This window comes from Entelurus aequoreus, linkage group LG16 (assembly GCF_033978785.1).
Source record: "Entelurus aequoreus isolate RoL-2023_Sb linkage group LG16, RoL_Eaeq_v1.1, whole genome shotgun sequence".
NCBI classification, from domain to species: domain Eukaryota; kingdom Metazoa; phylum Chordata; class Actinopteri; order Syngnathiformes; family Syngnathidae; genus Entelurus; species Entelurus aequoreus.
Window position 1 is genome coordinate 48,899,446 of NC_084746.1, and position 25,016 is coordinate 48,924,461.

At 41.4% G+C, this 25,016-nt stretch overlaps 1 protein-coding gene across 1 annotated transcript in view; it reads left to right on the forward strand.

Annotated features, from left to right (window-relative positions):
* LOC133631398 (junctional cadherin 5-associated protein) overlaps nucleotides 1-21,815 on the forward strand; it is a 47,785-nt gene extending 25,970 nt beyond the window's left edge. The window contains exons 2-4 of the mRNA XM_062023594.1: nucleotides 4,013-4,406; nucleotides 13,456-17,202; nucleotides 20,326-21,815. Coding sequence (XP_061879578.1) covers nucleotides 4,081-4,406; nucleotides 13,456-17,202; nucleotides 20,326-20,335 — 4,083 coding nt within the window. The 5' untranslated portion in view covers nucleotides 4,013-4,080 and the 3' untranslated portion in view covers nucleotides 20,336-21,815. The remainder of the gene's footprint in view (nucleotides 1-4,012; nucleotides 4,407-13,455; nucleotides 17,203-20,325) is intronic.
* The last annotated feature ends 3,201 nt before the right edge of the window (nucleotides 21,816-25,016 follow it).

Genomic DNA, 25,016 nt, shown 5'->3' on the forward strand with positions numbered 1-25,016 from the left:
CAATGATTGTCACACACACACACTACACTGCAAAAAGTCAGTGTCCAAAAACAAGAAAAAATAAATAAATAAATGAGGGGTATTTTATTTGAACTAAGCAAAATGATCTGCCCATAGAACAAGAAAATTTGGCTTGTCAAGACTTTCCAAAACAAGTCAAATTAGCTAACCTCAATAACCCCCAAAAATACCCTGATCACCTCACCGTCTCTTCTCAGTATTTGAACGGCAAATGTGAAAATTCAGCGATTTTGAATAAAAATAATCTCAAACTGGTGAAGTTAAATGGAAAATATTTTTTCTCTTTTTACATTTTTTTTCTTTCCATGATGGCACGTGACGCCCCGCCTCACCTGCCTCCAATGACTGCACGTCACTGATATATATACATATATATATATATTCCTCGCGCGCTAATTGACTGAAAGAGCACGCACTTGGCGCGATGATGTCATGTTATCCATGGAAAAATGCATTTTTAGACCATATGATTTGCCTGAGCGGCTACGAGACCCCGAGAGTAACAAGCGCTTGCCTTGTTGCCTTTCCATTAAGAACGATAAATTAGTTTTAGTGTAAGTTTGCTGGTTTCAAGAAATGTAATGCCGAGCGCATATCATTATGTCAAGATAATGGCACTAGCATTTACTTCATTGAAGAATATTTTTCCACATATTGAGCAAAAAGGTCTCTTATTTTTTTTCAATCCAATCCAATCCACTTTATTTATATAGCACATTTACACAACAAAAATGTTTCCAAAGTGCTGCACAGCCATGTTAAAAACAATATTAAAAACAATATTAAAAACGATATTAAAAATAATATTAAAAACAATATTATGCTACACCAATGACTGAATAAAAACAAAGAATAAATGAATAGAAAACCAATACAGAGACAATATAAAAAATAAATATGATTAAAAACGATTTTAAAGGGTAAAACCAATTAAAACAGTAAAATAGTGCACTTTTTACCAAGAAAAGTGCACTTGTTAATAGTGAGAATATACTTATTTTAAGGTATTTTTGGGTTCATTGAGGTTAGCTAATTTTACTTGTTTTGGAAAGTCTTGACAAGCCGAATTTTCTTGTTTTATTGGCAGATAATTTTGCTTAGTTCAAGTAAAATACCCCAAATTTTTGTTTTTGTTTTTCTTTTTTTTTTAACACTGACTTTTTGCAGTGCAGCTAACTTTGACTAACTTATTTATATATAATTCCTATAGTCAGTAATGAGCGTCTACACACCATGTTTATAGAGTGGAACATATTAAAGCAGCAATATATCGTTAAAAAATCACGCTGCTGAAATAAGATTGTTTTTGTAGATGTATTTATATTTTCTATTGAATGTAAATTGGCTTTAAACCATTAAATATTGTTATAAAGTAGTATGTAGAATTCAAAGAGTGCAACTAATGTTTAGGGAAGGGTACCAAAACCCGGCCCCATAATGGCACCAGTAGACAGGTAGTAACCAGAACGGGGGGAAAAATGGGTATTTTGGTGCTAAATGAATGCAGACTAGCAACAAATACGTGGTAGGGATTTGTACGAATAGCATCTTGTCAGTAATGTATCGTCCCGACAGAAGCACACAGAGTCTGATGCTTTTTCTAACTTTATTGACGACACGAGAACATGACAAAAAAGCATACTAGATCACTGCCAGCGGCACAACGCAAGTAGAGATGTCCGATAATGGCTTTTTTTTCCGATATCCAATATTCCGATATTGTCCAACTCTTAATTACCGATTCCGATATCAACCGATACCGATATATACAGTCGTGGAATTAACACATTATTATGCCTAATTTTGTTGTGATGCCCCGCTGGATGCATTAAACAATGTAACAAGGTTTTCCAAAATAAATCAACTCAAGTTATGGAAAAAAATGCCAACATGGCACTGCCATATTTATTATTGAAGTCACAAAGTGCATTATTTTTTTTTAACATGCCTCAAAACAGCAGCTTGGAATTTGGGACATGCTCTCCCTGAGAGAGCATGAGGAGGTTGAGGTGGGCGGGGTTGGGGGGGGGGGGCGGGGTAGGGGGTAGCAGGGATGTATATTGTAGCGTCCCAGAAGAGTTAGTGCTGCAAGGGGTTCCAGGTATTTGTTGTGTTGTGTTTATGTTGTGTTACGGTGCGGATGTTAAAATACCCATCATTTTTGTATTTTTTTTTTCTTGTTTTTGAATGCTGACTTTTTGCAGTGTGGTCAAATTCTTATGAGAAATTTCTGGATTCTGAATCTTTATTTGGATCCGCACCGAAAAGTGTTTTATTTCTTTCTGCTCCTCTACAAATGTTCTTGTTAAAATCGCCTACGCCGTCGATAAAAAAAAAAAAATGGTGAAACTTGCAAAGCAAACTACACTGCAAAAACTGAAATCTAAGTAAGATGAAATATCTCAAATAAGGGTGATATTTGCTTATTTTCTGTCTGATAAGATCATTCTTCTCACTAAGCAGATTTTATGTTAGAGTGTTTTACTTGTTTTAAGGGTTTTGGTCCTAAATGATCTCAGTAAGATATTACAGCTTGTTGCTGAGATTTGATGACCTATATTGAGTAAAACATGCTTGAAACTAGAATATCAACTGTTGCAAAGCTGTGTCATCAACACTCACAAGTATAAAACTACTTTTTTAAAGTAATAATTTCTTATTTTAAGCATGTAAAAAAAAAAAAAAATCATGACTTTGACACAATTGTGTCTCATATTAAAACAGATGACAGCCAAATGGACTTTGCTGTTTTATTTTCAATGAAACAATAGAAAATACGTACTCATATAGTAGTACAGTTGTTATTAGTGAGAATATACTTATTTTAAGGTAGTTTTGGGTTTATTGAGGTAAGCTAATTTGACTTGTTTTGGAAAGTCTTGACAAGCCAAATGTTCTTGTTCTACTGGCAGATAATTTTGCTTAGTTCAAATAAAATACCCCTCATTTTTGTATTTTTCTTTCTTGTTTTTGAACACTGACTTTTTGCAGTGTATCTTTGAGGTATTTGGTGTGGAAATAATGTCGGGGAGGACTGGTAGGTGACCTGGGGCCGTACTTATCAAGCTTCTTAGAATGACTCCTAAGAAGTCTGCTAAGAGTTGACTTAAGAGTAAATAAATTCTTCGCTGAAAGCTGCACTTAAAAGTTAGTTATCAAGCGTCTTACTCACACTTTCAGCGAAGTGTAGGACTGAATCTTAAGTGTCACACTCAGAGCTGAATTACGACATTACTATGTGCCGTAAACGCAATTTTAGGTGACGTCATTTCTGTGTCCATAGAAATGACCAATCACGGAAGGGAATCCGTTGTCTAAGAATAAAGAAATATCTTGGAAATATTTAAGTGGACAATGGGAGTGTATATTTTGACAATAAACTACAAAATAATACAAAACAAACTAGTCCCCGCCGGCACTCACGCTACCGCTCCCTCTCTTCTCTCGCCCACACACTCACTGACGTCACTCACCTCACGGCCACACACATACGCTACTGTCATAACATTTTCTTTCCAATTCATTAATTAGGCAACTAATTTGAAACTGGTGTGGGTGGCTCTATATATACTAGCCCACTGCAGACACATGCAGAAATCAACAAGGAATCGAAAAGTATTAAATCTGTGACAAAAATAATATCCGCTCTGTCTAAACGATACTGTTTGATCAGCTGCTCGTCATAAAAATAAAAAAAAAACATTGTTCCGTTCCCTGAACGTTCGCAGCACGTCTCTCTCGCCTCAGTGCCATCCCCTGCTGGCAACTCCTAACCACTTAAGACACCTCTGAAGGTCTCTTAAATATCGTGGAGAGTAGGAGTGATTCTTAGACTTAAGAACGTTGATAAAAAGCTTTTATTCTTAAGTTTGAGAGTAGGACTAAATTTCGCAAATTCTCAGGACTTAAGTGTAAAATAAGAAGCTTGATAAGTACGGCCCCTGGTTGCTACCTGGCTGATGTTCTTGATGCTGTCTTCCTGTGTCCAAAGTGATGGCCAGTGCTGAGCAGCACGTCCCCTAAGGCACCACACCCACCTTTGCCCTCACCTCAGCCAACATGTACAGCGTGGAGGACCTGCTCATCTCGCACGGATACAAGCTGCCCAGGAGCGGCCCCCCGTCGGCCGCACCTTACGACAAGCGGCCGGGGGACTGCCAGCAGGAGCTGATGGACAACAGGGCGGCGGGCCGGGGGGCGCTCAACGGCTACGAGGCGGAGCGCGGGGCCTCGGTGGCCGGCGGGATGTACGGCGGCAGGCAGGTGCCGCTGAAGGGTTACCCCGGTGTGGACAACGAGGGCGGCAACAGGAGGAGGAAGGAGGTCTGCGTCGGTATCCTAGGCGACGCTCAGCCCCTGGGCGATTCTCTGGCTACTGATAGCGGGTGAGTGTTTACCCCACCCCGACACACACCCACACCCACACACTTCCATTTTCTCCCGTTGCTGGCCGAACCCCCGTCAGGATTGCATGCAAAAGCGTGTCTGCACTGCAGCTTTTCTCACCCCCCCCCCCCCCCCCCCCCTCCCACCCCTCCTTCCTGAGGCTGCAGTGGCTGCAGCGGCAGCATGGCTGACATCGCTAATGCCGGCCTTCTGAGGAATGATGAAAGGTGCCTTTTTGCATGCAAGTTGATGCGCACGGCTACCTTGTGCCCCCCCACCCGCCGCCCCTCCCGGAGCGGGAGGCGGGCGGAGGTAAACATCAGCATTAGGCGAGAATAAAAGAAGCAGAGGAGGACGGAACGTGCCTGAAGACGAGCGCCGAGTCACTCCACTGTAAACACGGGCACACTGAATCCCACCCAGCACGTGCTCTGTGATGTCAGCATGTTGCTGGGCAAGTGTGCACGGCTCCCCCCTCAGCCGTACACTAGCATATGCTGCTCGTGACTCTCTCACACACACACACACACACACACACACACACACACACACACTGCACAATCATTCACCTCCTATGGATATTTTGTGCATGTGTAAATAGTTTGAATTATAACAGCTGGGATGACTTACTGGAATGATGATGAAATTATGGTAGCATTAAATACATTTGCCAATGTTATTGCTTTACATATATATATATATATATATATATATATATATATATATATATATATATATATATATATATATATATATATATATATATATATATTAGGGGTGTGGGAAAAAATCGATTCGAATTCGAATTGCGATTCTCACGTTGTGCGATTCAGAATCGATTCTCGTTTTTAAAAAATCCATTTTTTTTAATTATTATTTTTTAATTTATTTTTTAGAAATATATATATATATATATATATATATATATATATATATATATATATATATATATATAATATATATATATATATATATATATATATATATATATATTTAAAAAAAAAATAATAATAATAATAAAAAAAATGGATTTTTTATATATATATATTAAAAAAATTATAATAATAATAATAATTTAAAAAAATGGATTTTTTATATATATATATATATATATATATATATATATATATATATATATATATATATATATATATAGTATATATATATATATATGTATATATATATATATATATGTATATATATATATATATATATATATATATATATATATATATATATATATATATATATATATATATATATATATATATATATATTAGGGGTGTGGGAAAAAATCGATTCGAATTCGAATCGCGATTCTCACGTTGTGCGATTCAGAATCGATTCTCGTTTTTAAAAAATCAATTTTTTAAAATTATTATCATTATTTTTTTTTTTTAATATATATATATATATGTATATATATATATATATATATATATATATATATATATATATATATATGTATATATATATATATATATATATATATTAAAAAAAATAAAAATAATAATAATAAAAAAAATTGATTTTTTAAAATATATATATATATATTAAAAAAAAATAAAAATAATAATAATTTTAAAAAATGGATTTTTTATATATATATATATATATATATATATATATATATATATATATATATATATATATGTATATATATATATATATATATATATATATATATATATATATATATATTATATATATATATATATATATATATATATATATATATATATAGTACGTCACAATCAACACTATAAATTACTTTAACATCAGATTAATCACACTTTTTTACATTTGAATTAATCGTGATTAACCACAGTATATTACTTGCTTACATAATCAATCAATTTCAATCAATTTATTTGTATTTAGAACATGTTAAAACTTCACAGGCACACCTTTTTGCTTAAGTGATTAACTGTCCAAAGGGAGTGGCCCCCACCCGTGTGCAATAAACAGCAAAATTAATGAAAGCAAAAAAACAATTAATTTAAATTAACCCCAAAAAGACCTCAATATTTTGACAGAAATGACATTGTATTGTCAGAATGTCATACACAGGCATTTATAAAATGCTAATCATTTCTTAGTTTGATCAAAAGTTGTTTTGAAGTGAAATTTGCCAGCAATCACATCCCAGCAGTCGGAGTGTCCTTACTCACCTTGACACTAACGTATGCATTGACTAGATCACTTCAGGTAACGAGTCGCGATGAAGGCAAAGGAGCATGTGTGCTCAAAATACATTGCTTTATTAATCTGCATTCATACATGATTAATGCGATAACGTTTTGTGATTATTCACATGACTTAACATGTTTTTTTGACAGCCCTATATTTTTCATTAGACCCTGATCAAATATGTACGGTGCAACATTGCACCTTTGGTCACCTGCACGAGAGTCAAAATATAAGGAACAGGTCTTAGCGCAAGCTATCAGCAGAATAATAAACATACTGTTAAATTAGTAGCTCTCCAATTGAGCATTATTATTTCGGTAAAGGCATTAAATAACATTGTGTGCGTAACTTTTGTTACTCTATATAAAAACTGTGTTGCTGAATAGGCAGCTCTGTGCGCTTTTATGTCCTCCTTTGGTGTAATTTAACATTAAATATTAAATATTTCCCTCTTGTTTACCTTTACCTTTACTGCACAACTTGGTGTGGCACTTTTGTGCTACCTTTAATACTTTTTATGAACTTTTTTGAATCTGCACTGCAACCACATAGTTTCCCCATTGAGGACAGCACGGTGGGACAGGGGTTCGTGCATGTGCCTCACAATACGAAAGTCCTGGGTTCGATCCAGAGCCCGGGGTCTTTCTGTGTGGAGTTTGCATGTTCTCCCCGTGACTGGTGGATTCCTCCCACCGCCAAAAAAAAAACATGCACCTGGGAATAGGTTGATTGGCAACACTAAATTGGCCCTAGTGTGTGAATGTTGTCTGTCTATCTGTGTTGGCCCTGCGATGAGGTGGCGACTTGTCCAGGGTGTATCCCGCCTTCCGCCCGAATGCAGCTGAGATAGGCTACAGCAGGGGTCACCAACGCGGTGCCCGCGGGCACCAGGTAGCCCGTAAGGACCAGATGAGTAGCCCGCTGGCCTGTTCTAAAAAATAGCTCAAATAGCAGCACTTACCAGTGAGCTGCCTCTATTTTTTAAATTTTAATTATTTACTAGCAAGCTGGTCTCGCTTTGCTCGACATTTTTAATTCTAAGAGAGACAAAACTCAAATAGAATTTGAAAATCCAGGAAAATATTTTAAAGACTTGGTCTTCACTTGTTTAAATAAATTAATTTTTCTTATAACTTTCAGAAAGACAATTTTAGAGAAAAAATACAACCTTCAAAATTATTTTAGGATTTTTAAACACATATACCTTTTTACCTTTTAAATTCCTTCCTCTTCTTTCCTGTCAATTTAAATCAATGTTCAAGCAAATTACTTGTTTTTATTGTAAAGAATAATAAATACATTTTAATTTAATTCTTCATTTTAGCGTCTGTTTTTTCGACGAAGAATATTTGTGAAATATTTCTTCAAACTTATTATGATTAAAATTTAAAAAAAAAATTCTGGCAAATCTAGAAAATCTGTAGAATCAAATTTAAATCTTATTTCAAAGTCTTTTGAATTTCTTTTAAAATTTTTGTTCTGGAAAATCTAGAAGAAATAATGATTTGTCTTTGTTAGAAATATAGCTTGCTCCAATTTGTTATACAGTATATTCTAACAAAGTGTAGATTGGATTGTAACCTATTTAAAACATGTCATCAAAATTGTAAAATTAATCTTAATCAGGAAAAATTACTAATGATGTTCCATAAATTCTTTTTTTAATTTTTTCAAAAAGATTCAAATTAGCTAGTTTTTCTCTTCTTTTTTTTGGTTGAATTTTGAATTCTAAAGAGTCGAAATTGAAGATAAACTATGTTTCAAAATTTAATTGTCATTTTTTTTCGTGTTTTCTCCTCTTTTAAACCCTTCAATTAAGTGTAAATATCATTAATTATTAATAATAACATAGAGTTAAAGGTAAATTGAGCAAATTGGCTATTTCTGGCAATTTATTTAAGTGTGTATCAAACTAGTAGCCCTTCGCATTAATCACTACCCAAGAAGTAGCTCTTGGTTTCAAAAAGGTTGGTGACCCCTGGGCTACAGCAACCACCCGCGACCCCGAAGGGGACAAGCGGTAGGAAATGGATGGATGGACGGATGGGATGAATAAAGTCTATCATAAAGGCGTGGCCAAAGAATGTCTTCAATTCGAAAGCTAAGTCTAATTGTTGAATTACGGGTTGGCTTAAAAACACTGGCAGACATTTACATTCACAGCAGGAGTTCAGAACATTCCAAGATTCCGTTCAAAATATACGTAAATAACAATTGGTCATTGATTGTTCATCATCATGGATTTAGACCGGTGGCTTTTCCTATACTTGCCCAACTGCCGCTGTTTCATTGAGCAGCCTTTACGATAAGGTCAGCACAATTTAAAATGCAGATCATATTGCACGAGCATCACAATTTCAACCGCGCCTTATAGGGACTCTGGAGCGGCTGACTGCAGCACTTTTGTCTCCCGTATGTCGATGTGTCGCAAAGCTGCTGCACACGTGAAGCTGGCATGTGGACCATACAGAGCGTACAGCAGATCAATGTCAGATAAGTCAAATGTAAACATATTGACTGACAGTTTGATTTATCTACCGTTTGTTTAAGACATGATGAGTTGGAAAAAAAGTGTTCCAATTGCAGATGACCTTTTACTAACGGCGGTTGTACACTGGAGTGGCATCCCAAGGGCCACAATATTATGTTGCCACACATAAAACAGTGCCACTTATTGGAAGACATTGACAAAGACACAAATGTCTACTGTTAATGTTCTCCCTGCGTCCTGAGAGATTGGTTTGTTTTATTTTGTGTCGATGGACTTTAAACTTTTTCAGCACTTGCCGTGCACACTGGTGACTTTCCCTGTCTGGACATACCATAGTGCAGTGTTTTTCAACCACTGTGCCACGGCAAACTAGTGTGCCGTGAGATACAGTCTCGGCGTTTCCCATAAACTGCCAAGATACCTGTGGCGGTGGGGGCGTGGCTATGGGCGTGGTCACCATGACATCATCGAGAATTTTGCATGATTTACTACAATGATGTGATTTCCTCTAAAAAGGCTCAAAAAATGTATACTTACTAATTAATAATAACAGTTTTCTTTTAAACGTCCATCCATCCATCCATTTTACAATATAATTACAACACTTTATGTACATATTTATATACAGATTTGAACAATAAGTTATTCACTGAAATAAATTTATTAATTGTGGTTCTTACAAAAAATATATCTTATAAAATATAAAAGCTAAAATGTCTCTTAAAGCTCTGCCCCTTTAATTAGTGCATACTAAATAATTTAACTTTAGCCTACTACTACAACCATATTATTTACCAGCAACATAAAGTGAAACAGAGGCAGAGGTGTCCTGCCACAGTCAGTAACAAATAAACAGAAAACAAGTATCCTACACTTCTCTTTTGTAAAAAAAAATAATATATATTTATAAATATATATATATATTTTTTTTTTTTTTTTATTTGTGGCGGACGTAATTCTTTCGTGGCGGGCCGCCACAAATAAATGAATGTGTGGGAAACACTGAGTCTGGTGTGCCGTGGGAGATTATGTAATTTCACCTATTTGGGTTAAGAATATTTTTTGCCAACCAGTAATTATAATCTGCAAATTATGTGCCGTTGTTGAATGTCGGCAACGTTCCCTCTAAGGCAGTGGTCCCCAACCTTTTTGTAGCTGCGGACCGGTCAACGCTTGAAAATTTGTCCCACGGACCGGTGGGTGGGTCGGGGGGGGGGGGGGGTCGGGGTATTTTTAAAAAAAATAAATTTTTATTTTTATTTTTTTACATAAATAAATACAATCATGTGTGCTTACGGACTGTATCCCTGCAGACTGTATTGATCTATATTGATATAGAATGTATATATTGTGTTTTTTATGTTGATTTCATTTTAAAAAAAAAAAAAAATTTTTTTTTTTTTTTTTTTTAAATTCTTGTGCGGCCCGGTACCGGTCCGCGGCCCGGTGGTTGGGGACCACTGCTCTAAGGTGCGCACCTGCGCAATTGCGCACTGCTCACGCGTCCTCTGCGCACAGCAAATCTATGCCGCGCAAAAAATCCAATCCCACTCTAAAGAAATAGTTTGTTTTGTATGATTTTGCAATGCAACTGTGAGTAACAGGTGACGAAAGGCGGCCACAACAGATAAAACAATTTTTGTTAAACTGTTAAATTATTGTAACGTCTGTGGAGACACTTAAAGGAGGACGGTCCCTTTATTTAGCGAAATTGTTTGTCGGCCATAACCACACCAAAACAATACTTTTATCTAGCAAAACCGGTCGTTGTCTACCGTACAAACCAAGCCAAAAGCAACTCTTTGTCATCTGTTATATCAACAGCAGCCGCTTGCTCTCTCTCTCACCTGCACCAACACATACACCATGGCAATTAGCCACTGGTGCGTTTATGGCCACACAAAAAGTTGGACAACTCCAACACTACACGTAAAGTGTAAATTTCAGGTCGTTTTACTATGACTCCTCAATCAGTGTGCTTATTCTACTGTCATTTGTTAAGAATGTTATTTTTTGGATATTAATCATGAAATGATGTTACAGGACTACATAATTGCTAATAAAAATATTTATTTTAAAGATTAAAGATTAAAGTACCAATGATTGTCACACACACACTAGATGTGGTGAAATTTGTCCTCTGCATTTGACCCATCCCCTTGGGGAGCAGTGGGCAGCAGCGGCGCCGCGCCCGGGAATCATTTTGGTGATTTAACCCCCAACTCCAACCCGTGTTGCTGAGTGCCAAGAAGGGAGGTTATGGGTCCCATTTTTATAGTCTTTGGTATGACTCGGCTGTACGGACAGAAAGTTAATAAACACTCCATCTCATGCAACATGTGAATGTTTTATGGGGAACTAAATGTGATCTCTGAAAGGGGTACACAATCTTTCCAAAGCAGGACCCCCACCCAGGCATAAAATACTATAGTGCATAGCTGATTTAAAAAAAAACAATATCTAAGTGGGCCAAATCACATATATATTAGAAAATAATCTCTTGAAATTGACTACTGTCACTTGATTATAATAATAGGACATTTAAATTGTTATGTCAGGTTTGAGACAAATGTGCTGCTGGCATGACGACAGTGTGCACGTCTGTATTCCACTGAATGCTCAGGGTGTTTGTGCGTTTGCTCACACACATGAAAAAATTAGAGGGAACATTGAATGTCGGTGCTGTCCAGAGCTCGGCATAGTAACTGTGTAATACTCTTCCATATCAGTAGGTGGCAGCCGGTAGTTAATTGCTTTGTAGATGTCGGTAACACGTTGTGTGAGACGACAAGGGATTGTCGTCGTATCTAATGCTTAAACCAAAAATGAACAAAAGGTGAGTGCCCCTAAGAAAAGGCATTGAAGCTTAGGGAAGGCTTCGCAGAGCGAAACTGAAACCGAACTGGCTACAAAGTAAACAAAAACAGAATGCTGGACGACAGCAAAGACTTACTCGGCGTCCACAATGTACATCTGAACATGACATGACAATCAACAATGTCCCCACAAAGAAGGATAGCAACAACTTAAATAGTCTTGATTGGCAAAACAAAGTAGATGCGGGGAATAGCGTGTAAGGAAGACATGAAACTGCTACAGGAAAACACCAACAAAACAGGAAAAGCCACCAAAATAGGAGCGCAAGACAAGAACTAAAACACTACACAAAGGAAAACAGCAAAAAACTCAAAATAAATCGGCTACTTTGAGACAAGAGCTATAGTGATGCATGGTTGGTTATGGTTTAAAGTCGTATCCAACAATTGCGACAACAACTTCTTACTGTCAACTGAGTTTCATTTTTTTTAATGATTTCTGCTGGTGGTGTGCCTCCGGATATTTTCAATTAAAAAAAAAGGTGCCTCGGCTCAAATAAGATTGAAAAACCCTGCCATAGTGCAGTGGTCTTCAATGTTTTCAAGGGCAAGGACCCCAAACTGATTTAGAAATGCAATGGGGACCCCCAACTGTACTTGCATATCTTGTATAAAATGGCATTTTGCATTAAAGTGGTCCTTAAGGAACATTGTTAATCTACAGTTTCAGATATGGAGGTGAGGTTTAGGCTTATCTCAACCATGATTGTGTGTTTTTGTTGTGTTACAAGATGTTCTTATCTAAACACGTAAACATAAACTAGCTGTTAGCTTAGAACGGGCTCTCAACCAATCACGGGGAACCTGACAGAGCCTTGTCATTGGCACAGAAGCGATAGGAGCGAATCCTCTTTGTTGGAGGGACAGGTGAATAAATGGATGTTTGAAAGAGCTCGTGTGTTGCCTAATGTGTGCTTTTCTGACTGAAAAACATATTCTGCCTCCATTTATGTTTTCAAATGTATTTCAAAATTGCTGGGAGAATATAAAAAAATAAATTTTCAAAATGTGTACACAACTAAAAATGTCACGACCCTCCTGCAATACCTCCGCGGACAACCTAGGGTTAAACACCTCTGCTGTCTTGTACCTTAGCCGCTAACAAAATGTAAGAACAGAACCAGGAACTGTGGAATTCACAGAGGTTGATCAGCCAATCCAATATTAATAAACAACCTACACCTGCACCCGCAAACCAAGTCATACTTAAGTCTAAGCATTCTTTTAGTATTACTATTGCAACAACACATAGGATAAAACTAACCTGTCTCACGACGGTCTAAACCCAGCTCAAGTTCCCTATTAGTGGGTGAAAAATCCAACGCTTGGTCAATTCTGCTTCACAATGACATCAAAAGGATCTTAGTAGCTAACAAAATGTAAGAACAGAACTCGGAACTGCGGAGGTTGATCAACCAACCCAGCATTTATAAAAAACCTACACCTGTACCCGCAAACCAAGTCATACTAAAGTCTTAACTTTCTTTTCAGATTCTACGATGTCCCGAGTTTGACCTACTCAGAGCCGCTAAGTCATGAAGAGCGGGACATTTCGTATTGGCGAAGGCGAGGCCAAGACTTCAGCATTCTCCTGGACTATGCCGACGGCAGGGAGCTGAGGGCATCTGCGGGCGCTTGGAGACCACAAGCACTAATAGCAGCAGAGGAACTCAGGGCAGAGAGGAAAGCGCAGCAGTTGTGGGAGGAAATTTCTTGGCTGAGGGACCAAGACACCCCTGGTCAGCTGAGGGTGACAGGGGAGCGGAAGTGTCAGAGCCTAGGTACAGAGGAATGGAGGCCCGCCGTGGGCCTGGGAAGGCAGTTGTCGGACGGTGATGGGGAGAGGTGGACTCAGGACCATTATCGCCTGAGGACACCTGAGGGCTTTTTTAACTCTAGATCAAAAGCAAAGTCTCAGTCTCTTCCTAGAGTTTTGTCGCCTGATGGCACACACAGCAGAGAGCTTATTCCCTTCAGACCAAGCATACCCGACAGACAACCAAGGCTAAACAGCACTGTTTTCTCTGGGCCCTATAGTAGGTATATATATAGTGGTGCTGTTGGCAGGGACCGGTGGGGCAGGAATTCCGGCCCAAGCAGCCATGTTGCACTTTTACCAAAGCCCAGGTTCAGCAGGCCTGTAAAGCCTCCGTCATATGAGATTCACCAGCAGACGAGGGGTAGTGCAGAGATGCTTGCTATAGACCAGGGTCTTAATCTAAGAGAAAGGCCTATCTTTTATTCAAGGGGTGGGGACTTGCGACACGACTATTTTGCACAACATTCTCTCACTGGTATGGAGCCCCCTGGCTACATCCCACCTCCTTCTTATAAAAGAGCCCTGCCCCCAAGAAGTCTTTCAATCAATCGCAATGAAATGGTGAGCTTTAGGTGGAGAGCAGACTCTTTGCAGCCCAGCTCAGATCCTGGAAGGTGGCTAACGAGGCAGACAGGAGATTCATGGCTGGAACATTATGGAGATCGTGGGACGTCCTATCGAAAGCAGGTACCTTCTGTACATGAAGAGCAACCGAGTCAGGCTCGCCCACTACCCACAGAAGAAGCACGAGTTAAGCAAATCTCAGGTGGGCCCGGCGGAAATTCTCTAACTGACTCAGACAAGATCCGCAACATCAACAAAGAGATTCCGTCTTCTAAGAATTTAGGACAATCTACACATGATAGTGCCTTTCCTCCCCAGCAGGGGCAGGCTGTGAACACTGTTCGAAAAACGGCAACGCTTACTGAAAATGAAAGTAGTAATCGATGGTGCAATAGGGGACTGAACAAAAAAAGTGAGAGTGTAGGTCCAGAACAAAGTCGTAGTCAATTTTTTCCATCATCTATTCTTGGTAAACCACCGCCTCCCCCGTGCAAACCGCCTGACGAGGCTGTTTCTGAAACTGTGGTAGAAGGGAAGAAAGTCGAACAGTCTGAACCACCTGAGAAGGACAAGTCCAAGAATTTAAAAAAGAGACTTAGTGAAACCATTTTTTGTTTGGTTTCTGTCCCTGTCACCCCTCAGCTCACTGGTACGATCCGTGATCAGAATAACAACAATGAGAAGTCACCAGACCCAGCTGACAGTCCTAGCGAAAACAAAACTGGCCATTTAACGAACCAAAGTCTCCAAAGCACATCGTCAGCTGAGGCCGAGCTGCAAGCACTCACTGGTAGCATAGCGAGTAGCAAAACCAGCAGCCGAGCAAGCAGTAAAATGTTCAAGAAATTACCCTGTAGACCTCCTAAAATAAACCATTACAAGGAGTTGAAATTGTCAGGATCCTGGCCTGCAAATCAATACCGCGACCAAGAGACACAAACTAGCCCAGAGGCTGAAAAACCTGCCCCTGAAAACAAGGAAGCACAAGAAGACCCGGTCCCTGCTGCTACTGAGGTCCCTGCTGATGGTGGCAATGTAGTGGGCACTGCCTTCAGTTTCCCAATCAAGGGCGTGAAGAGCCTAAAACTTTCAAGCAACAGCGCCTTTTCCCTGACCACACCATCCTCCAACCAGCTGAACAAGAGCACAGCTCAGTCGCCAGCAGTACCACCCTCAGGAAATATTGAGTCCAAACCAGAAGCAAGTGGTGGGCAGGATGTTTTTGAAGTTCCTGAGTTCCTGTTGAAACCAATAGTCAGTCAGCGACCATGGGATGCTGTCAAAGAGCTGGAGGCCATTCAGAAAGAAGTCCAGGATCAGCAACAGCCTGAGAGCAGCAAACAACCCAGTGTTGACAAGTGTATTGAGGACCTTAACGAGGCCTATAAAGACATCTTGGAGCTAGGTGCTGCCAGCAATAAAGTCCCCAATGGTTCTGTTCAAATCCCAGATCGTATCAAAATCCGACTGACGTCCCAGCCTCTCAACAAACCCAGTAGCCTTAGGCGCAGCGCAGTGAGCTGGTCTGTTGATCCAGACTACAGGGAAGTCAAGAGCGCCTTCTCCAGGCCTGCAACAAAGTCAGTTACGTTCAGTAAGCAGCTTAGGGAGGAGCTCCCTGTGCCACCTCGGGAGTCAGGCTTTAGAGAGTACAGGGTTGTTCCGCATCTTTCGCGTAGACGTAGCAATGACGGCAGGACGGTAAAACTGGACCTGCCAGATGAACCCATTGAGACGCCGCTCTGCGACTTCAGCCCAACAACACGCACAGCGGCAGCAGAGGTGCCATGGGCAGACAGACAGCCCATGCAGGATGCCTCCACGCTCACAAGTCCTCCGGACTATGAGGACATATGTCAGACTTTGCGGCAGCCTCAGAATTCAGGGGAAGCCAACGACCAAGCTCCTCCGCAAGACCTGGATTTAGAGGAAGAATGTCCTATTTGCAAAAGGGAGATGGAGAACCAGTTGAGACAAGGACCACTGCCTCCACTCCATGAGGAGAATAGCTCGGATAGCTCAGTTAATCCAAACGGTAGTCCACCACAGCGTGCCGCAGTGGAAAGTCCTTCAGAAGCAACAGAGAGGAATCAGAAACCCCTTGACTCAAGTTTAAACGTGACAGGGTCCGAATTGATAACAGGAGAGGGGAGCAAGAAGCAGGATTCATCAACACAAGACAATTTAGACAGTGTTGAAAAAATAGACAATGCTTTGACAGCCAATGCTGATGAATCCACAATGTTAGTGACTGGTGGGCCGGCAAAGGAACATACTTTTTCAGAGGAGGGACAGAAAGAAGCCATTGAGGGTAAAACATCAGAACGTATCGAAGCTGAAGGTGAACAAGGACGTGAGGTTCAATCCAACATAATGTCTGACGACAAGCAGGAGCCAGACAGGAAGCCATTTGCTGTCCCAGAACACAGACTTGTTCTATGGACCCATCCAGGGCGAGACCACCCAGGGTTGCCAGAGTTTCCGCCTGAGAGACTACCACTTTCAGTCGTCCCAAACCTAGACCGCAGGCTGTCTCTGAGCTTGGAGGGGGAGAAGAAGAGCAAGCCTCCCCCTGATCAAATTGAAGCGTTGCAAAATAAGCTAGCTATTTCCCCAGGACGGGTGGCAGTGGAACGACTGGGCAGAATGCGGGAGGTGGATGTCATGTATCGCATGAGGCGTCTCAGCATCAGGAGTACTGACTCTGGGGAGGGGGAGGGGGAGGCCGATGGAGACGGTGAGGACTCCTATAATGTCTTTGCCAGTTCTCAGAGTGGTGAAAAGAACAAGGAGGTCACCCAAACTCACGAGGACTCTGATAAAACTGCACCGCAACATGACAAGTCTTCTTTCAGGTAAGATAAGGATGTTAGAAAGGCAGTATTGCTATACTGACTGTATTATATTGTTTGTATATAGACTAGGGATGTTCTGATCAAGGGTTTATGCTGTCGATTCCATTGCCGATACCAATCATCCGTGAGTGAAATCGGCCAATACCAATACCGATACCATCACATGTACTGTATTAACTGTAAATGTTTCAATTGATTTATATTGAGTGCTATTGACAGTTGAACAATATCAGCACACTATTTAAACTACCAGTAATTCTTTATTGTCTTTTATTACGTACAATTGTTTGATCTAAACAAGGGGTGCCGACACTTTTTCTGCAGGCGAGCTACTTTTCAATTGACCAAGTCGAGGGGATCTACCTCATTCACATATATAATGTATATTTATTTATTTATGAAATACATTTTTTTGTTAACAAGTTAAAGGTGTTTGATGATAATACAAACATGTTTAACACATACAGATTCCTTTATTTCACCAAGACAAGAATATAAGTGTTGTGTATTACCTGATTCTGATGACTTGCATTGATTGGAATCAGACAGTAGTGCTGATAACGTCCGCATTTTCAAATGGAGGAGAAAAAAAGGCCTCCTTTCTGTCCTATACCACATGAAAGTGGTTGGTTTTGGCATCTTATTTGTCCAGCTTCCATACTTGTTTTTATACACTTTACAAGAAATACATTGGAGGCAAACTCCGTAGCTTGCGAGCTTGTTAAAGTTAAGTTAAAGTACCAATGATTGTCAAACCCACACTAGGTGTGGTGAAATTTCTCCTCTGCATTTGACCCATCCCCTTGTTCACCCCCTAGGAGGTGAGGGGAGCAGTGGGCGGCAGCGGTGCCGCGCGCGGGAATCATTTTTGGTGATTTAACCCCCAATTCCAACCCTTGAGTAAAAGTGCATTTTGGTCTTCAAAATATCACTCTAAAAGATACAGTTTTGGCTAATAATTAGCAAGCATTCTTATATGTGCATTGCAAGGTCCTTCCATCCATTTCCTACCGCTTGTCACTTTCGGGGTGGCAGCGGGTGCTGGAGCCTATCCCAGCTGCATTCGGGTGGAAGGCGGGTTACACCCTGGACAAGTCGCCAACTCATCGCAGGGCCAACACAGATAGACAGACAACATTCACACTCACATTCACACACTAGGGCCAATTTAGTGTTGCCAATCAACCTATCCCCAGGTGCATGTCTTTGGAGGTGGGAGGAAGCCGGAGTACCCGGAGGGAACCCGCGCAGTCACGGGGAGAACATGCAAACTCCACACAGAAAGACCGCGAGCCCGGGTATCGAACCCAGGACTGTATTGTGAGGCACATGCACTAACCCCTGACAATCCCAGACAGTGCAAAAACTCTTCCTAGAAGGTTTTACAATTTTGAGCACTTCCTGCGGTAATTAACACATGGCACCTTTCGCCAGCAACAAGTGCTGTTTTACCACTTTGGTCATTATTTAATACAGCTACACTGTTATATATCATTGATACTGATGTGTATTGCTGGTCTTGTCACCTTCTCCCGAGCCGAAGGGTGACACGGTGGTGTGGATGGATCAAAGGAGACACCGGTGACACATCGTTGAACAAAAGTTTGGCTATATTAGCAAACGGGTGTCATTGTACCTGTAGGAGGTCTAGCCAAAATATGTGTTTCTCCTCCCTTGGAGAAGCCAAACCACCAGTTTTTTTTATTCCCCAATGATGTCATCTCATGTCTTTGAGTGTGGGCTAAGCAAATTGAATACATACTAACCATGTAAGTTTTCGGTCCTAACTTAACTGTTGGCGTTAACTCAAACATGCGGTCCCTTCCCACTGATGGGGCTGTCACTTTTCATACCAAGGGCCAATTTACAAGCCTTTATCTTGTGAGAACTAATCTAGTCCACATGTCAAACGTAATGGCCCGACTTCATAACCTGCCACAAATGATACCCCTATTTATCTAAAACTGGTGGTCCACTTTCTTTAAGTGTAATGTAAACATAATATGTGCTAATATCAACAGACACTTCAATACTTACGGGATGAGATCGATGTTTTTATTTTTACAAAATGATTTTTTGTTTTTTGTTCATGCTCAGTGGCCTTGCGATTAAAGTGTCCGCCCTGACACTGGAAGGTCGTGAGTTCAAACCCCGGCCGAGTCGTACCAAAGACTATAAAAATGGGACCCATTGCCTCCCTTCTTTGGCACTCAGCATCAAGGGTTGGAATTAGGGGGTTAAGTCACCGAAATGATTCCCCAGCGCGTCCACCGCTGCTGCTCACTGCTCCCCTCACCTCCCAGGGGGTGGAACAAGGGGATGGGTCAAACGCAGAGGGTAATTTCACCACACCTAATGCGTGTGTGACTATCTTAGACTTCCTTTTTATTGTCATTCAATATTGAACTTTACAGTACAGATAAGAACGAAATTTTGTTGCATTAGCTCATGGTAGTGCAGGATATATTGTCTTTATATTCCAGCAAGTTAATCCATTTTTGGGGGGAATTGAGGGGACTATTATTAAGCGTTCAAAAGTCTTATGGCCTGAGGGAAGAAGCTGTTACAGAACCTGGAGGTTCTGCTACGGAGGCTGCGGAACCTCTTTCTAGAGTCCAGCAGTGAAAACAGTCCTTGGTGGGGGTTGGAGGAGTCTCTGCAGATTTTCTGAGCCCTGGTCAGGCAGCGGCTTTTTGCGATCTCCTGGATAGGAGGAAGAGGAGTCCTGATGATCTTTTCCGCCGTCCTCACCACTCTCTGCAGAGACTTCCGGTCTGAGGCACTGCAGGCTCCAGTCCAGACAGAGATGCTGTTGGTCAGTCAGATCGTTGGGACTTTAACTTTAACTTTCACAAACTCAGGTAATAATTTCCAGGGTAAAGACCAAAGTATTTAAAAGATGGTAATTTTTGATTGTGTTAAATAATGTTCTGCTATTGACTTTGTTATGATTAAACAATTGTAGATCTACAGTTACTACATGCGATTGGTATCAGATCAGCCGATCTCACTTACGGATGATCGGAATCGGCAGCATAAAACCCTGATCGGACCATCCCTAGTCCTAAATTAAAACCATAAAGAATTTTTTTCGTGCCTAACAATGAATCCTTTTCCTCCCAGAACGCTGTGACTCCGAGCCCCTACCCCCACCCCCCCCCCCCAGCGGAGACAGTGTAAAAAGACGGCGTCCATTGTGTCCATCTTGAGGTTTAGCGCTCCAACACTGTGAACTGGCTGCCTAACTAGAATGCCTTCATCTCATCTTGACACTGAAATGGCCTTCTTGTCCGACGAGAGCATTGTGTAACACCCTCACCCTCGGCTTGACTTCTAAGAGTGCTGTTCCACTGCCAAAGGGAGGTGCAACTTCTAAACCCCCTCCCCGTCATTATCAAGCATGGCGAGTCCTCCCGTAGTGACTTCCTCTCTTCCCCGTGCTTTTTTTCTTCGTTGGCAGACATTTATGCAACTCATCCGAGCTTACGGCGAATACACTCCTTGGTTACGGGCGAGCCGCACGTTATGAATGTACACTTTATTTAGAGGGTTTTTCTTACTATTATTTGCTGGGTTGAAAAAGCGACACCAAAATAAAAAACTGCGCGGTTGCGTCGGCGGCGGTTTCAGAACCATCGCGCTCCGGCTCGAGAACTGTTTCGATTCTTCTTTTCAAGATCTCTTGGCCTTTTCTTTCCGGTTGCTTTTAAACACAAAGCTTAGCCAAGCTAGAATAGGATAAGCTAAGCGAATTGCGCGATCGTCCGCCCACTGACCCCCGCTCCGCAGTGCACCGGTTGCCTTTTTTTCAGGTGAAGTCGGTCCTACCTGATCTGTCCCATCCACCCAGCTCCCGTCCAGGTACCTTCAGGAAGCAATAAAGGTTGACGGCTCTATCGCGCTCTTTCCGTCGCGACGGGATAGGAAAGAGGAGATAGAGCAATATTGTTGTATAAATAAGCTGAGTGCTACCTGTGGGAGTCGTCTTAATGTGTCATGTGATCATCCTACAGGGACGTGGTGTCAGGGTATTTGGGGTGCTGCTTTACTTCTTCGACATGGTATAGATCTATCTTCATGCATTGCGTTTTGCTGAGTATTTATTTTTCCTATCATTGCCTTGTTAATCCATTCGCATAATGTATGTAAAGAAAAAAAAGAAGAAGAAAAAAAAAGAGTCTATTTTAAATATTTTAAAAAGTATTTTGTATTTTAGCCATAAGGTTTTATTTGTCCATTGAAATGAAAGTAGATTCAAATCATATTGAGAGTATACTTCATTTTCTAGTGCTTTAAAGATCTGAAAGACACGCAAGCGGATAGACGCCGCGGCGTGCCTTCGCCATACTTGCCAACCCTCACGTTTTCCCGGGAGACTCCCGAATTTGTGCCCCTCCCGAAAATCTCTCGGGGCAACCATTCTCCCGAATTTCTCCCGATTTCCACCCGGACAACAATATTGGGGGCGTGCCTTAAAGGCACTGCCTTTAGCGTCCTCTACAACCTGTCGTCACGTCCGCTTTTCCTCCATACTAACCCCTAACCCCTAACCCTACCCCTAACCCTAACAAACTCTCTTTCTTTAAGCCTAACCCTAACCCCAACCCTAGCCCTAACCAACTCTTTTTCTTTATGCCTAACCCTAATCCAAACCCTAACCCCAACCCCAACCCTAACCATAGCCCTAACTCTAACCAACTCTCTTTCTTTATGCCTAACGCTAACTCCAACCCCAACCCTAGCCCTAACCCTAACCAACTATTTTTATTTATGCCTAACCCTAACCCTAACCCCAACCCCAACCCTAGCCCTAACCCCAACCAACCCTCTTTCTTTATGCCCAACCCTAGCCCTAACCCTAACCAACTATTTTTCTTCATGCATAACCCTAACCCCAACCCTAGCCCTAACCCTAACCAACTCTTTTTCTTTATGCCTAACCCCAACCCTAACCTTAACCCTAACCCCAACCCCAACCCTAACCCTAACCCTAGCCCTAACTCTAACCAACTCTTTCTTTATGCCTAACCCTAACCCCAACCCTAGCCCTAACCCTAACCAACTATTTTTCTTTATGCATAACCCTAACCCCAACCCTAACCCTAACCAACTATTTTTCTTTATGCCTAACCCCAACCCTAACCTTAACCCTAACCCTAAACCCAACCCCAACCCTAGCCCTAACTCTAACCAACCCTCTTGCTTTATGCCTAACCCTAACCCCAACCCCAGCCCTAACCCTAACCAGCACTTTTTTCTTTATGCCTAACCCTAATCCTAACCCTAACGCTAATCCTATCCCTAACCCCAACCCCAACCCTAGCCCTAATCAACTGTTTTTCTTTATGCCTAACCCTAACCCTAACCTTAACCCTAACCCTAGCCCTAACCCTAACCAACTCTTTTTCTTTATGCCTAACCCCAACCCCAACCCTAGCCCTAACCCTAACCAACTCTTTTTCTTTATGCCTAACCCTAACCATAACCCTGACACCTAACCTTAACCCTAACCCTAGCCCTAACCCTAACCAACTCTTTTTCTTTATGCCTATCCCTAATCCCAACCCTAGCTTTAACCCTAACCCCAACCCCAACCCTAACCCTAGCCCTAACTCTAACCAACTCTCTTTCTTTATGCCTAACGCTAACTCCAACCCCAAACCTAGCCCTAACCCTAACCAACTATTTTTTATTCATGCCTAACCCTAACCCCAACTCCAACCCTAGCCCTAACCCTAACCAACTCTTTTTCTTTATGCCTAACCCCAACCCTAACCCCAACCCTAACCCTAGCCCTAACTCTAACCAACTCTTTGTTCATGCCTAACCCTAACGCCAACCCTAGCCCTAACCCTAACCAACTATTTTGCTTTATGCATAACCCTAACCCCAACCCTAGCCCTAACCCTAACCAACTATTTTTCTTTATGCCTAACCCCAACCCTAACCTTAACCCTAACCCTAACCCCGACCCCAACCCTAGCCCTAACTCTAACCAACTCTCTTTCTTTATGCCTAACCCTAACCCCAACCCTAGCCCTAACCCTAACCAGCACTTTTTACTTTATGCCTAACCCTAATCCTAACCCTAACGCTAATCCTAACCCTAACCCCAACCCCAACCCTAGCCCTAACCCTAACCAACTCTTTTGCTTTATGCCTAATCCTAACCCTAACCTTAACCCTAACCCTAGCCCTAACCCTAACCAACTATTTTTCTTTATGCCTGACCCTAACCCCAACCCCAACCCTAGCCCTAACCCTAACCAACTCTTTTTCTTTATGCCTAACCCTAACCATAATCCTGACACCTAACCTTAACCCTAACCCTAGCCCTAACCCTAACCAACTCTTTTTCTTTATGCCTATCCCTAATCCCAACCCCAACCCTAACTTTAACCCTAACCCCAACCCCAACCCCAACCCTAACCCTAGCCCTAACTCTAACCAACTCTCTTTCTTCATGCCTAACCCTGACCCCAACCCTAGCCCTAACCCTAACCAACTCTTTTTCTTTATGCCTAACCCTAACCCCAACCCCAACCCTAGCCCTAACCAACTCTTTTTTCTTTATGCCTAACCCCAACCCCAACCCTAGCCCTAACCCTAACCAGCACTTTTTTCTTTATGCCTAACCCTAACGCTAATCCTAACCCTAACCCCAACCCCAACCTTAGCCCTAACCCTAACCAACTATTTTTCTTTATGCCTAACCCTAACCCTAATCCTAACCCTAACCTTAACCCTAACCCTAGCCCTAACCATAACCAACTCTTTTTCTTTATGCCTAACCCTAACCCCAACCCTAGCCCTAACCCTAACCAACTCTTTTCTTTATGCCTAACCCTAACCATAACCCTGACACCTAACCTTAACCCTAACCCTAGCCCTAACCCTAACCAACTATTTTTCTTTATGCCTATCCCTAATCCCAACCCCAACCCTAACTTTAACCCTAACCCCAACCCTAACCCTAGCCCTAACTCTAACCAACTCTCTTTCTTTATGCCTAACCCTAACCCCAACCCTAGCCCTAACCCTAACCAACTCTTTTTCTTTATGCCTAACCCTAACCCCAACCCCAACCCTAGCCCTAACCAACTCTTTTTTCTTTATGCCTAACCCTAACCCTAATCCTAACCTTAACCTCAAACCTAACCCCAACCCTAACCCTAACCAACTCTTTTTCTTTATGCCTAACCCTAACCCCAACCCCAAACCTAAACCTAACCCCCTAACCCTAACCCATGCCGGCCAAGTCACATAATATACGCGGCTTTTTACACACACACAAGTGAATGCGAGGCATACTTGATCAACAGCCATACAGGTCACACTGAGGGTGACCATATAAACAACTTTAACACTGTTACAAATATGCGCCACACTGTGAACCCACACCAAACAAGAATGACAAACACACTTCGGGAGAACATCCGCACTGTAACACAACAGAACAAATACCCAGAACCCCTTGCAGCACTAACTATTCCGGGACGCTACAATATACACCCCCCGTTACCACCAAACCTGAATTCGGAGGTCTCAAGGTTGGCAAGTATGGCCTTTGCCACGGGGATGTCTGACCGGCCGGGTGTCGACGATGTTTGTGACGTTTCCGTCTCAGCCGTGATTTGTGTGTTTTGTGTCACGTCCTCGTCTTGTTTTTCCAGCTCACATGCTCGACGCTTCTGTTGTTGGCCACAAAAAAAAACAAAAAAACATGGCCGATAGTTTTTCGGTGTCAATGCTGAGAGATCAGCATTGGAAAAAGTCTGCATCTCCACATTTCTTCTTTTTATCCAAAACACAAC